This window comes from Melospiza melodia, chromosome 3 (assembly GCF_035770615.1).
Source record: "Melospiza melodia melodia isolate bMelMel2 chromosome 3, bMelMel2.pri, whole genome shotgun sequence".
Taxonomy (NCBI): Eukaryota; Metazoa; Chordata; class Aves; order Passeriformes; family Passerellidae; genus Melospiza; species Melospiza melodia.
In genome coordinates this window covers 47261001-47276039 of record NC_086196.1, presented here as the reverse complement: position 1 = coordinate 47276039, position 15039 = coordinate 47261001, and the positions used below count along the sequence as shown (strand labels likewise).

The following is a 15039-nucleotide window of genomic DNA, read 5'->3' as shown; positions in this document are numbered from 1 at the left end:
TGCTTTAATACCTATGACCCAGCTTTCCTGCTTGCATCATGGTATCACTGAATTTCAGGCACTACAGTGTGGGCTGATTACAAAGTTTTGACAGGACAGAGTTCCTTTTAAAGTTGCTATCCAACAGCAGTCTAGATTTCTGAAAGATCGCTTTTTACATTTTCAATGCAGAAGGCATTTACAAACTGCAGGACTGCCAGCAGAGCAGTTAACCCAGTGCTTGACAGCTCATGTTATTGCTTTCAGTTGGGGGGGAAGTTGTGCCTCAAATCTATTCAGTTATTAAGCCTGTAATACTTCCTTCTTTTGGTAGGTTTAATTATTTATAGGCAGATCTATGGTTGATTGAAGTCTGATTTTTCCTGATTACACTAGTAACTAGCACTGCTTAGCCAACTAGTCTAAAATTAATGTGATGTAGAAAAGAAGCAAGCTTCAGAGCTTCAAACAAAATTCAGATGAAACACCCACCCAGTTCCTACCAAAACAATCACACTATCCTAAACCTTACCTTTTCCCTTCCTGTGTCACTGTCCCAATGTCCTGCTCTTGACTGCTTGGGTTTCCATGAGGAAAGGACCATGCAGAGTAAATTATGGGATCAGGAGTCCAGGCTGTGAGTTTGCAGAAGCAGAGACTTCATCTTGACAGATTCCTCAGAGTGCCACACACATCTCTGCTGATACAGAAGTAATAATAATTTCATGCTAAGAATTCTGCCAGTGCCAATGGCCAGTAAATAACGTCCCTACAAAGAGGTAAAAAAGGGCCCTTAGTTGTGTCAGATGACTTCCAACAAGCCAAGGAACCTGATGTTAAAGCTCAAACCTTTAAATGGAGAGATAAATGAAACATAAACCAAATAGCAACCCCTCATGGTTATGCAAATTCAGATGTCATTATAGCAGACTGACTAGAACTCAGTTAATCTGGAGGCTGTAACCTGGGGTCAGATGGGGCTTCCTTTCTTTGCATAGACAAAAACTTCCACCTCCTCATCGCTAGGAGCTGGTAGTCTTCCTCACGGTAACTTACAGGACCAGGCTGTATTATACCAGGTCAATGTGTGGTGAAAGTAAATCTTCATCACAACCAGACTGTTCCCAGCAGTAATGAAATACTGCTATGAATTGATTAGGTGTGTACTATCAATTAGAAACAACAAGGGAGAGTTTCTCAAAGAACATGCTTGCTCAAGAATCCCTTTTCTTCATTTCTCCATTTAATTAGTCATTGCATTATAATTCAAAAATTCATGCAATAATCATTGTCATTTTAATCATCAAAGCTGAATGTACATTCTTTCTCATTAAATATATTAAATACAACAAGAGATGCTAACCAGCTAATATTTCAGAGCTCCAGGGAAATGCTCTTTTACATACATGCCAAAACAGGCAAATACTGTTTTTTACAGCAAATTTGTGTATCTTCCAGGCTATATTACAGGTGTAACATGGCCAGAGTGACCTAAGGAAAGAGAAGCAGCATGGTTTTCACACAGTATCTTTTATTAAACAGCTTTCTCTAGATGTTGTCATGTGTTGAGCAGACTGAAGAATTTCTTGCTAAAAAGTTCAATGTTTGGAAAAATGCTGATTGATGGCTACAAGGGTGGAAAATTTCCATTTACTTGTATAGCATACATACATTTTACCCCCCCACAAGCAAAGACCAGGGAGCAGAGAAAAAACCTTTGTGAGATGTAGGAGTAAAGATTCAGTTTGGAGCCAGGGTGCCACTACAATGCAAACAGCTGCCTCCAAGGCGTGAGAGAGACAAAGTATGAGATCAGCTCACTTCATGGCAGCTGCAGGATCACAACGGGGTGAGTAGATTTTGTCAGCATCAGCTGAAATTCAACCAGCATTGAAAATGCATCCTGTCACCAACCTATAATATCTTGCTTCTTTATTTTTTTGGTTGGCTGTCTTCCCATGGCCCATGACAGGCAGAGTCCAACTCCAGGTAAAATCTCAAGATGCATATTTCACCTCCACCCCTCCTGCAGCTAACTGTGAAAAGTGCATTCCTTTCACTCCAGCTAGCAAAGCTCACCCAGAATAATCACGGCTGGGCAGGGGACAACTTTTCTTGCATGCCTGGCAATCAGATCCAGTTGCATTTTGTTGCAGAGTTTAAATTGTACAATGCAGCTGGCTTATCTATTTAGCTGGTTTATATTGAAAGATGGAGATAAAGAGGGAAATCCTCCTAATCATGACATCACAACAAGTTAAACACACAGGTTTTTAAAAAGACAAAATTAGGTATTATCAGTTGAAACACATTCCACTGCTGCTCCACTGAGCCTGTCTTCTACACCGTACCAAATCTGTCTGGACAAAATGCTGCATTGCATCACCTCACCAGACAGGAAGATTCTAAAAATTAGGATTTTGCAGGGTGAGCTTGCACAAAATGTGTGTGCAAAACTGCCCTCTGCTGTTTAGATTGAGACCTGCTCAAGTAAATGATTGTGTGACCAAATCAGTTTTTAGCTGTAAGGGTCCAACATGCAAAGAGGCAGAACCATCTGACTTCATCTGTTTTCTGCCTCCATGCACACTAGAAATTTCATACACAAAAGCCACTCACAACTGCCTTGCAGCATGGACCATCCCAAGAGATCCGTAGGCTGCAGCAACACTGTGCCACCTGCAACACTCACTCTGTTAGGCAACTTTCCCACCATGGGTGAGCACCACCAGACACCCTCTCATCCCAAAGACGAGTCAAGAACATCTCAAGGTGCAAGGGAAATGATGAAATTGTGAGAGCTCTGCAGGACATCTGTCAACCTGCTAAAGACAGACCTGACCTTTTTGAAGCAGGACAGGAACTGTATGGCTGGGGTCAAAAGCTTATAGCTCAGAGGCCTTTAAGAGTTAAGGACATTAAGTTACTGGAATGATTGGAAAGCAGGGTAGTGAGCTCATCAAAAGATGTCCAGTAAATATTCTTTAAAACTAGCCCCTCCTGTAGGGAAAGAAGAGAAGCTAGATTTTCAAGAACACATGGAAACCATTGTACTTTGAAAAAGCTGCCCATTATCTAGTGCCAGCATGTTGGACAATTTGGTACAAAAAATAACACAGAAGGGCCAGCTGTTTTCTACAGCTTCACCCACACATTCATACACCAGATGTAGCAAACTCTGCTCTGTGAGAACAGCATTAGACATCCACATTTTCTTTGGGAAGTTTGAGTTTGGTACAAATGCAGAAAACAAGTACTGTTACCCAGACTAGTTCAGTTTCTGGAGAGCCTCTGATGAAAGCTGGCCCAGTCCTCATGAATTAAGCACAAATTTCAGCTCTTTGCAACAGGCTTTGGTCAGTGCACAGAGAATGCTGTAAGCTATGCTGGTCAGTGTAAACACACTAAAAACCAAACCAAAACTTGGGTACAACAGAAACCTTGAAGATCTTTTTGTTCTTTTCACATCAGCCCTTTTTATGTCCATACACTTAAGAACACAGAAGCATGGGTGTGCAGCACAACATGCCTTTGAAACAATCACTAAAAGCACTTAGTGACCACTTCAAAGATTCCCTTGATGTTTAACTCATGTTAACTGTAACACAACAGTCATGTAGGGCCACTGTTCAGCCTAAGGGACTTTAAACACACCATCAACAGATGTACAAATGAAACTTTAGAAAGATTCTTCTGAGTGCATAAATAGCTGGAGCTTTACTTTGATGATGGCTGGCTGGCCTCCTACACAGCAGGGCTGGGACTTCTCCATTTTTCATGTTAAGGGCAACAATAATATTGTGTCAGCCCCCAGGGAAAGGAAATTAGTGCCAGATGATTCAGTGTGTGCCTGACCACTCTGGTTTTGGATTTGATTCCATTATCTAGAAAACTTAAATGTGAGACATCAAAGGTAGTCCTACATGATAATGAAACTAGCTGGGTGGCTTTTTTTTCTATAAAAGCTGCCTAAGAAATGTGTAACTTTGAGGACAGAAGACTTACCAACATATAACTAACAGACCTCTCAGTTTCTTTATAAGAAATCCTTTTCGTGCTGAAAACAAGTGCCTTTTTCTTGGAGAAGCACAGAAGGGAAGATGGTTCTTTCTGGGAAAGAGACTAGTAGTTTGACTGCAGTAAAGTAAGATTACCAATTCATTCTCCAGCAGCTGTGAGCTCCATAGCAGCAATTACTGCCACACGTTTTTTATTTGCACAAGTGAGAAGAAATATACAGCACAGAAATATATTGCACAGCCAATGCAATGGCATTACTACTGCTGATGCAGAAATCCATCATTACCACCATATTTCTGATGACCTGCACTTTGCTGTGTCAAAGCAGTGTCTTTGCTTGAGTCTGAAACATCTGTGGACTGTGCATGCTTAGCTACACCTCTGTCAGCCTGCTGCTCTTGGAGCAACAGCAAATCTGCATTCTAGACAATAGCTTCCAACTCTTCACAATTGTAGTGTTACCTTCACTGGGACACTTGGGGAGAAGAAAAAAATTCAATCTCGTTAAAAGGATTCAGCTCTATTAGTCCAAGGCACTCAAAAATAGGTATCAGAGCTTGCTCGAGCTCTTACTAACTAGGTACTTCTGGGTTATCAGATATAAGAATAAATTTGCATTTAAGGCTACATTTAAACCTACGCTGTCTTAAATTTTGTTCGCATCTAACTTTGCAGGCTCAAGAAAATGAAAAAAGTTAGAGCAATATGTGTGTCTATGATGCTTATTACAGCAAATACCATTTACAGACATAATCAGACTGTCACTAAACCGTCTATTAAAATCAGAATTGACACACAGGTTTGCTGAAACACAGTTCAGGAGAGCTTTGCTATAAGCTAAAATGTGAATTCAAATTGTCATCATTATACCAGAGAGCGTAGAAAAATGCTCAGGTTTGACAGAAGGGTGCTACTTCTGTCTTGTGCTGTTTGGGTTTGTTTTTCAAGGCAGGATGGAAGATTTATTCACCTTAAAACAATGTTAAAAGGTGCACTAAAAAGATAGGCTGAAGTTACCAGCAAAACAGAAGGTAAATATGTAACAGTTCTGTCAGCATAACCAACAAATTCCTACTTTTTACTCTTAAGGGTTAGAAGGGAAAAGAAACACTCCTTGAAAAAGCCTCATGAAAAACAGAAACTTCTGTAATTTCACAGTATTTTTATTAAGTGCAAAATAACTCTATCCCTGTAAAATAAATTAAAAGGAAAAGAGCACGCTGGCCACTGTCCCCTGAAGAATATGGCTGCTATGCTTTACTTTTACCTTATGCTACCTGAGCAATTCAAGCACAAAGATTAAACTACATCCAGTGGTTTAAGACATGTTTGTTGATACCAGCCACTAACTTCACTATTTATCACATTACAGAAAATTTCAATGGCACCTCAAATCTTTGGAAATAATATTTTCAAGGGCTTAAGGGGAAAATTCCCTAGCAAACCATCTCAGCAGAATGACTCAGTAAGAGCCATTTCTATTCCCAAACCCAGGAACTGACTGCTAGGTCACTATCAACCATACACTTAACCTCTCAAAAATCCTGTGTGAGGCAATTTCTGAACCACTGAGGAGAATCTGCCTTTGAAGAAACTTGTACCAGGCTGAAATGAGACAGAGTTGGCTAGAGTGCTCTCAGTGTATCTCACTTCTACAAGACTATGCCACCTAATACCTTACTCTAGCAGTACCATCAATACTGTCAGCTGGTCTGAAAGACACCTCAAAGCATTCTCCTCAAGTTAAAAATGAGTCACTGTGCCAAAAAGATAAAGCTATGTTTTTAATTGTTTCTTCTGCCACCTGAGTGCTGATAGCACAAACTCAGAGCATAGCAGAAGCCAGTCTGTTTTGACATTTAGAAGATCCTACCCATTAAAAACTTGCTTTCAGAAGTACGCTTCTCCTACTCACTTGAGCCTGCTGTATAGTATTTGTCTTCTTTTCATTGGCAAAGGAAAATTCACCACATCATATTGAAATTGTACATCTAATTCCATTAGCTTTTGCTATTTACCAGTGGGATATAATTGTCTTACCTTATCAGTGTAATTTTATTCTTAAGGCAAATGCCTTTAGAAGACTGTTAACAACCATTTGCTGTGGTCTTAAAGACTACAGACTGAAATAGTCAACTGTCTATCTTGCAACATTTCAAGCTTTCCAAAAAACCCCAACTTTAGTGCTCTTAAAATGTGCCCAGGTTCTATTCCAAACAGCTTTGTTTCAGACACCTGTACTAATAGCACTTTCAAGTTTGCCAGTGATTTTGAACTGACCACTTTACATGTTTTTGGTCCTGACAGAAACGGATTTGTCATTCTTTGTGCAGCCAGTCATCTCTTACCATTGTGATCTGCATGTCCTTCTAAGGTGATCTGTTACTGTTTAAATGATCATATATTTATTTTCTCAGGAAATTGCACAAAGTTTTAAACTTAATTAAAGTATTGGAAGACCAGCCATAACATTAAAAATAAATTTTAATGTTGTCATTTTTAGATCATTTGCTCTGACACCCAAATATTCTGAATTTTAAAGTAGTACTATAGGGACACACAAGTGCAGATAAATCTTTATTGCCATAACTTTGTTTTTTCAAAAATGAGCATTGGGTTTTTTATAGGTCGTAGTTTTATGTCTGTATATGTACAACATTACAACTGCATCTTTTAATAATAATGAAGTTAGTGATACTTTGATAACTCAACACAGTGTATTTATAAAATGAATTCTTATCAAAATACACTTTTCACTGGGATAATAAATAAAATCCTGCGAAACCCACCTACACAAAGTTAATTTTAACTCTGGTAGAACCCGATGTGGTACACAGTCCATTAACTACTATGTTTGCCCCTTTATCCCCCTACTGATGCTCATCTTCTGGGGTAAGAAAACCTTTTTCCCCCCGTTGTGGTGTGACCTCATTCAACATCATCTTCAGCCAAGCACTGTGCATTTACAATTCTCTGTAAGAAGGAGAAAAACTCATTCACAATTACATAAAATTGACAGTAGGCAACTGATTATCAAGCAATGTAATTTTACACTGAACATTAAGCAGTGTAATTACTGAACAAACTGATTAAAGTTAAAAATGGCAATCTATTTGAATAAAGTTTTGAAGTCAGTTCCACAGAAATTACAAACAGTGCAATACCTAACAAAGTCAGATAAACAATATTCTGTCAACCTCAAGTGATGACCTCTGTGTGGTTTCTGGCACTGTTCCCTTAGGAAACATTTTTGTTCAATCATTTTCCCAACTCTAACATCTTGCATACCTGACACTTTCCAGTGTTACCACTGGGTATATGGACCTTTACCTGAAATGTAACCATGCCTGAGCTGTAAGAAGAGCCAAGAGATACCCAGCACTGAGTCTCTGCTTTATGTCAGGTAACACTGTTAGGGAGTCCCCTTGTACTTCCAGGAACATAAAACATACCATTTATTTCACAACTGACTCACCTGCAAGCACATTAACAACATCACCCACTCTGTACTCAGACTGAAACAGGAGGGTATTTTATACACAGAGCTACTAATGCTTTTATCATCAGGGAAACACCCAAGCCTCCAGAATTGTCATGGGTTCTGGTGCTAGTTAATATCTTGTGTCTAAAGCTGTCCCCAGGAGCAACAGATTCATTTTTATGAACTTCCATAGCATTTACAACACTTGTAGAAATGTAAATTTAAAAAAAAACCCTCTCAAGACCCAGTGCAATAAAGTTACTGTTTTTCCAATCCTGCCAACTTGTATTTGGGAAACACTGGGTCCACTTATAGTACCAGAGCTCTGGTCAGATGCCTCTGAGCTTAACATACCCTATACACAAGGGTATTTCTATTGTATTTCTATTTTATCCTGGTTGCTACTAATGCTACATGATGATTTTCATATTCACTTTTTAACATCTAAGGTGAAAAAAAAAAAGCTTCTTTTAATCTAACTGAACATATTAAAAAACCAACAGATTACAAAACCTGATACTCAAAACTAATACAGTGGATAAAGTAAGTATTTAAATTTTTTTCCAAACCAGACTAACAGGGAATGCTTCACATACCTGGCTTATTGTAGGGAGCTTAGTTAGAAGCATTTGAAACACTGGTGGTGGAAGAGTCTGCTGTAGAACTTGTAGTAGCTGCTGCGGCTGCCCACACACAGCAATGGCATTGGTCAAGTGATCAACACCCTTTTCATATTCACCTGTATGACAAATTGCAATGTTTTGAAATCACCCATCTTCCACACTGTAACACATTTACACAAAACATCCACTAAGAGTGGATTAAATTACGGTGAATCAACCCACATGAAGCTCTTCTCCTTCCCTGACGGACTTTCTGAACACATAAGGTTAGAAACAAATACGCAGATTTTCTTAGATGAATTTGACTCCCCAGAATTTCTTGGTGTATAAAAATCATCTTCTAACAAAGGTAGAGAAAAATTATTTTACAACTTACCCTTTGGAAAAAAAAATATTATTACCTTGAGCTAGTAATTCCTCTCCAAGCTGAATCTCCTCAAGGAAAAACTTCTGAACTGCTTCAGCATCTTTCAGATCAGGCAACTATAAACACACAATAAAATTAAATCAGCCCTTAAACACCAGCTAATAAAAACTTAGCAGAAAATATTCTCAACTGAAATTAAACATGTACACAACCCTATTGTTACACTGACACTGGCAAAAAAAACAAGTGTCACCACTAAGTTAAATATACTCAGAATGGTTTTGAAAATCAGACTCAGGTCTTATAACACTACATCACAAATCTGTAGACAGACAGCCTGAAATATCTCTTCTCAGTTTATTAAGTACATCATTTAGGAGCAAATATAAATTCTGAGGTGTATTATGTTTATAACAATCATATTTCATGCAATTGTTTAAGAGAAATCTTCTATTTTCTTTCTGGATCCATTAGTAATAATGAAAAGGAAATAAAATACTCATTGCAAAACAACCTATCAAGTTCAGTTATAAGTGTATCCCATCAGTAATTTTAAGTCTGAAAAGTCCTTGTTCATATTACAAAGAGAGAAAACACCATCAAATCACACAGTATATGTTGTACTTTGTTATAGAACTCCTCTATCTGACACAAAAAAGAAACAACAACAATTATTTCTGAATATTAAAAAAACCTAAAGACTGCATATTTGTAGGACTTTGTAATCCTGCAAATTTGTTTGTAAAAGAAATCCTTAAGTAAATCTTACAAATAATACAAGTGAAACACCTTTCAAAACAGCCCTGCATTATTGAACACAGCATTACCTTGGAAAGTCCTGCTCTCTCTTTGGCAAGCTTCTGTTTCTTCCTTCCTATAAGAATAAAAACATCTTTTATTTTCAATTTGCAATTAAAAAGCCCTTCAGCTTACAGTCTGAAACCACGAACAAATCAAAGTCCCATTCCAAAGAAGAAACTGTTAATGGATTCCAAATATTGAAGACTGAGCAGAAGACTGCAGCCCACTCAGTACAACACAGCATCATTCAGAGGTCTAACGAGGGCTGGCAGCAGCAGCAGCCCAAAATGGCAGCTCTTCTCCTGAGGGCTACAGCAAACAGCAAGCACACCTCCTGAACTGCAGGCACACAGAAGCAAAGAGAATCAGAGTAACAGAGCAATTATCCACATGGCTTTAACAATGAGCCACACAAGAACTGTCGGGAAGTCACGCTATCTACCTTTGAACTGCACCGCCAAGGAAGGGGAACTTCAGCAGATACACACAGGGCACCTCCTCAGCTACTTTATAGCAAAGACTTGGGAACTAGTTAATAAGTGGCAGCATCTCACCATCCCTCAGCAAGAGCAATACTACAGCATGCACTTCTGAAACCTGAGGAAAGCAAACATTTACAGATGGAAGAAACATTTACAGATTTAACTGCCTACATAAAGGCAAAAAGTTGGTCTGCTACACGAAGTTGTACCACTTCAGCAAAATTAATGTAACTAAAATTAAAGTTGCTTTTAAAGCAGCTAGACAGGTATAAAAAGATATCTTTATAGTAGCAATTCTCCATACAAGAAAGAATAATTACACTAATTATACTGCCAATTTCCTTGGAATAATCATTTATGTAAATCTTCAGTTCATCAACTGAAATAGTTACACCACTAAAACCTCTGAATACAGCCTGTGGTTAAGCTGTCCTTCCACTCTTTGTCCTCAGCGTGTGCTCCGAAAACTCCTACACTTAGGAAGAACAACTGTCACACAGCCCTGATTTTTCTTTTGATACAATTTTACAAGCTGGAAATACTTCCAAATATGATCAGCAGTTTTACATGGTAATTAAAAATTTTCCCTTGTCCACATGGTGAAGACAGTCAGGAATACTATTCCCTGGTACAGTGATAACCTACCATGTGGCATTTACTGACAAGCTGTGTTCTTTGCAGAAAGGGAGTTCACATTCTAACTAGATGGAACACCCTTTTACCTTAATACACCATCTTAATAACACTTAGCACCTAGATTTCTACAACTAACTGACCTGTGTATGTTAATTTATACTATAGATGGAAAAACGTGTTGGACAGAACTGTAGTCTACTACAATTTTATAATTTTGGAGGGTTTCAATAGTAAAGAATTGCTCCTGAAAGTTAGTGCTTCAATTAGCTCACTCCAACTTTTCAGAAGCATTAATTTGCAGAAAACTTTAGCTTGCACTACCAGGCAAACAAGTTTTGATCATAGATAAAATTGTAAAGATTAAATTTTTTTAAAAAATAATATTTGATATTATTTACTATCCAAACAAGCCACATTGCAGCTGTACTGCATTCAGCAAAAACACCAAAAAGAAATACAGAGAGTAACAGCTTAACATGTGTACATCATTTTGAGGAGAAAATTGTGTTTTCTTGGCATGACTATGATACCTTCTTCTTAAAATGTGACAAAAATTCACCAGGTTAAGCGTTCTGAAATAAAGAACAAAACAAAAGACATGCTGGTCACTGGAACTAATGAAAGCTTTTGACCACTGATCACACAGATTTGAAATCATATACTTCAACCTGAAAATAGTGAAGGAATATAAAGAATCACCAAGATTTTAAAACTGAAAAATGATCTACCAAACCCTTCAAGCCTGACTACTATGGAACTTTGTTTTCCTCTTCTTAATACTTTTTTTACAGGCTCTTAAAAAGTTCACTAGCTAAAACAATTAAAAAACCCAAGTAACTCTAAAGGATATTTCTGAATTCTTCCCATAGTGGTTGAGAAGAATTACTAGTTTCAAAGTATCTTTGAAATAACAACCAAAAGTTACATTTATAGTATGACAAGCAAAAAAGCAATGGCTTTGAGAGGTAAAAAACCTCAAAAAGCAAACAAACTAACCAACCCTCCCAAGTTTGTTTTTTCTCAGGGAGCTTCATGAAAATGAAACACTTCCTTCTATTCTAAGGAGATAATCACATTTTGGAAAGGGAAAGGCAATCTTTTGGAGTCAGCGAATCTTTATTACCACAGAAATGCAGTGCATGCATCCAAAGCACAAAGCTGAAGTGCAGCTGTCACAGTGCAGGCACAGCTCTTGTTCAGGGTACAAGTTCCACAAGAGAACCAGTGGATGACCTGTCCTGCTGGCACGGGATGCAAAGGCCCCTGAGCAGCCCCAGCAGCTTCCCAACCAGTGCCACAAAGGAGCAGAAAACCCAAAAAGCCATCTGCATTTTCAGCTCCCATCTACCTACTGCCCTCTCCTCTCACCCTGCTGCCCAGGCAGAAATTCTGGCTGTCTCTAAACAAAAACATGTGTGTCTGTATTTTAAAGCAGAGCACTGCTGTATTATTCATTCAAGAAAACAAACAGTAAACATACCTGAACTATTTTATTAATAAAATACAGCCTGGGAAGCTCAGCAGCTACAGATGTTTATAGCATTGCTATCTTTTGGTCCCAAGACTAAATAGGTACATGCCCCCCAAACTAGCAACAACAAGACCTAAAAAGCCACCCAAGAAAAAAGTCCACACACAAAACCTGCTAGGTAAGATTAAAACATGTGAAAAATCAAAGACCAGTAGTTCTATACACTTTCCAGAAATTTCCAAGAAATCTTTTCCCAGAAACCTAAATCTGGCCTCCTCATTTTTATGACAGGCCTTTGCAGTGCAAACTTTGGCCCAAACCCAGCACCCAGAGATGGCAAAAAACCCAACCGGTTCTTTGTTTGTCAGCACATGCTTGACAAAACACAACAGGCAATCCACTGACACGTGGGGTCTCTTGTCCTTCCCAAATTCTGGTGACTCTGCATCACAGAGGCTGGAAAAGGATCTTACCCTAAGGAGGTTACTGGAAAGGATGTGCTGCAAAGGTGGTTTCTCCATCTTTCCATCCCACACCCCCAGTATTGCACAGCACATGGAGCATCTTTACATGAAGAACTGCAGCTGGCTGTGCACTGAACCTGTCCTGGCCAAGTACTCCACAGCCCAAGCCTTGCTGGCTCCCCAACAGTAAAATGCTGTAATACCCTGATCCCTGGCACCACTGCTGAAGCATCCATACTAAATTATCTGTTACACTACCAAAAACAACCAAAACAAATTAACTAAAGCCTTACAACTACATGCAGACCAGTGCATCACATGCAAGGACTGTAACTCCTGCAATGAAGTCCCCCAAATGACAACTGTGACCTCCTACCAAACCAAAATGCATTTGTTTTCCACTTCAAAGTTAATGTCAATTCTTAATCAGAGCAGTTCTAAGGTTTATTCAGAACATGACTGGAGAGAGGCTCAGATTATGGAAACCTGGAATCCAAAAACACTTTTTGGTGCCTCTGCAATAACCTTACATAATTCAGTGTTTCTCCTGCTGCACATCTGGCATCATAAAAAACCCCACGGCTGATGATGTTGCTGGAAATCGAGTTTGCTTGTGCAAACCAAGCACATACCAGTTAACTGCACTCCAATTTCCCAATTAATGACTTGCACTGCAGGGAAAAAAGGACTTGGAACACACACACACACACAAGAGGTATGTGCCCAAAATCCTACACACAGGAGCAAGGGCGTGAAGCTGAAATGTTTGACAGACATAATGTGCTGTGGAGGAAGCCTTGGAAAGCAGAATTAATGCACCACTAAGTGACAACAGTGGCCAGGCAAATCCAATCCATGAAGGCAGAACCAAAGCTGATAAACTACATCTTAATGCCATCAGGTAAATACTCATTTTTAACCAGTCTGGTTATTGACTTTTCCATCCATGAAACTGCTGATCACATCGTGTTTACTTGCCAGGAAAATTTACCTTAATGATAACTTCTTATCTTCAGATTAGTTACCAAAGGAATAATATACGTATTACCCTGACAGAAATAACTCAGTACAAAAAGCATCACCTTACTGCTCATGATTCATTTGTGTTCCTTCAGTACTCATGCCTACAACTGCATTTAAAACCCTCACTGATTATTAGAAGGTTTAAATAAATGTTGAAGATGTGAAATAATGAAGAGCCATGGGAGAAGAGCTCTACATCTTGGATTAATCAACAGTTTTCTCTGGCATTCATTCTTATCCTGGAAGCCAATGGCAGGGCTGCCAGGAGGGTTTAGAATGCAGCTGATGAAATACCTGAGAGCTGCCACCGACCCCCTCCTCACCAGGGCAACTTCACTGTAAGAGATCACACTCTTACCTGCTCGTGTTCCACACACAAAAAAGATTTTAAAAAGTGGTAAATGTGGTGCCTACAATAGCACTGCTGGGCCTGTAGGAGAGCAAGATTGGACAAGAAAAAAGGCGGGGGGAGGTGAATTGGAACCAAGCATGGATGGAATCCAGAGGCTCCCCAACACCCACAGCAAACGCTCTCCGAAGGGATGACCCTGCCTAGGACCTCCTGAGCGAAAGGAGGCTGCAGTGAGCTGGGGTCAGTCTCTGCTGCCATGCCTGCAGTGAGAGGAGCAGAGCAAACGCCCTAAAGCTGAGACATGGGGACTGAGATGAGACAATAGAAATAATCTCTGGCACCGTGCGGGTGGGCGGGCATGGCTGCGCCGGGAGGTGCTGGAGCCCCGATCCCCGCGGCTGCTCCAGAGGGACGGGCCGTGTGTGTGTGTGTGTGGGGCCGGGCGGTGCTGCAGTGCAGTGCTGGCCGGATGGCCGGTGGGGACTGGAAGGCATCTCCGCCAGCGCAGGCGGTGCTGTGAGCCCGTGTCCCGGTGCCGGTTCGGGACGCGAGAGGCCGCGGGGCCTGGGCGGGGGGGGCGGGGGTCCGGCCGGGCCCGGGGGCGGCGCTGCGGCCGCAGCACGTGCGGCGTTCCCGCGGCCCGGCCGGGCGGGAGAGCGAGCGCAGAGCCGGAGGAGCGCGGGGGGGAGCGCGCGGCGGCGGGAACGGACGGCACGGGAGCAAAGGGGAGGGGGCGCCCCGGGACACTCACGCTCCCGCAGCCGGTTCTTGAAATTGGGGTCGCTCCGCCTCTTGCGGTCGAAGTAGATGCAGTATCCGATGAAGAGCGCCCCGCAGAGCCCCGCGGCGATGGCGCTGGTCCTGCCCACCATCATGGCGCTGCCGCCGCCCCCGCGCCGCTCCCGCCGCGCGGCCCGCGCCGAGCTCCGCAGGCACCTTGGGGCGAGCGGGCACGGCCAAAGGACCCCTCCTCGCTTCCGCTCACGTCATCAGCCCGCGGCGGCCCAGGGCGCCTCCCGCAGTGCCTGCGCCGAGGCCGGGGCGCGTGCGCGGGAGGAGGGCGTGGCCGAGCGCCGTGAGGGGCCGGGGGCGGGAAACGGGATCCCGGGAGAGAGCCCTGGGATCATCGCGTCCGGCCCCTAACCCAACACCACCCGGTCAGCTAGACCATGGCACTCAGTGCCACGGCCAGGCTTCCCTTGGACACCTCCAGGGATGGTGACTCCATCCCCGCCATGCCCTGGCCAGCCCATCCCGCTGTCTCATCGCCCTTTCTGTGAAGAAATTTCCCCTGCTAAACCTCCCCTGGAACAGCTCGAGGCTACGTCCTCTCATCCCGT

The 15039-nt window shown here is 41.5% G+C and overlaps 1 protein-coding gene and 1 non-coding gene across 2 annotated transcripts; both read right to left on the bottom strand.

Annotated features, from left to right (window-relative positions):
• Positions 1–6563: 6563 nt before the first annotated feature.
• Positions 6564–14608, bottom strand: TOMM20 (translocase of outer mitochondrial membrane 20). Its single transcript, XM_063151618.1, has 5 exons — positions 14451–14608; positions 9298–9344; positions 8505–8586; positions 8077–8219; positions 6564–6972 (listed from the first exon to the last, which is right to left on the bottom strand). The coding sequence occupies exons 1-5, from the start codon at positions 14572–14574 to the stop codon at positions 6928–6930; spliced, it is 441 nt and encodes a 146-aa protein (XP_063007688.1). The 5' UTR covers positions 14575–14608; the 3' UTR covers positions 6564–6927.
• LOC134416903 (small nucleolar RNA SNORA14) lies at positions 13495–13629 on the bottom strand. The gene has a single exon (XR_010027453.1). It is a non-coding gene; the product is annotated as a small nucleolar RNA SNORA14 (small nucleolar RNA).
• Positions 14609–15039: the final 431 nt, after the last annotated feature.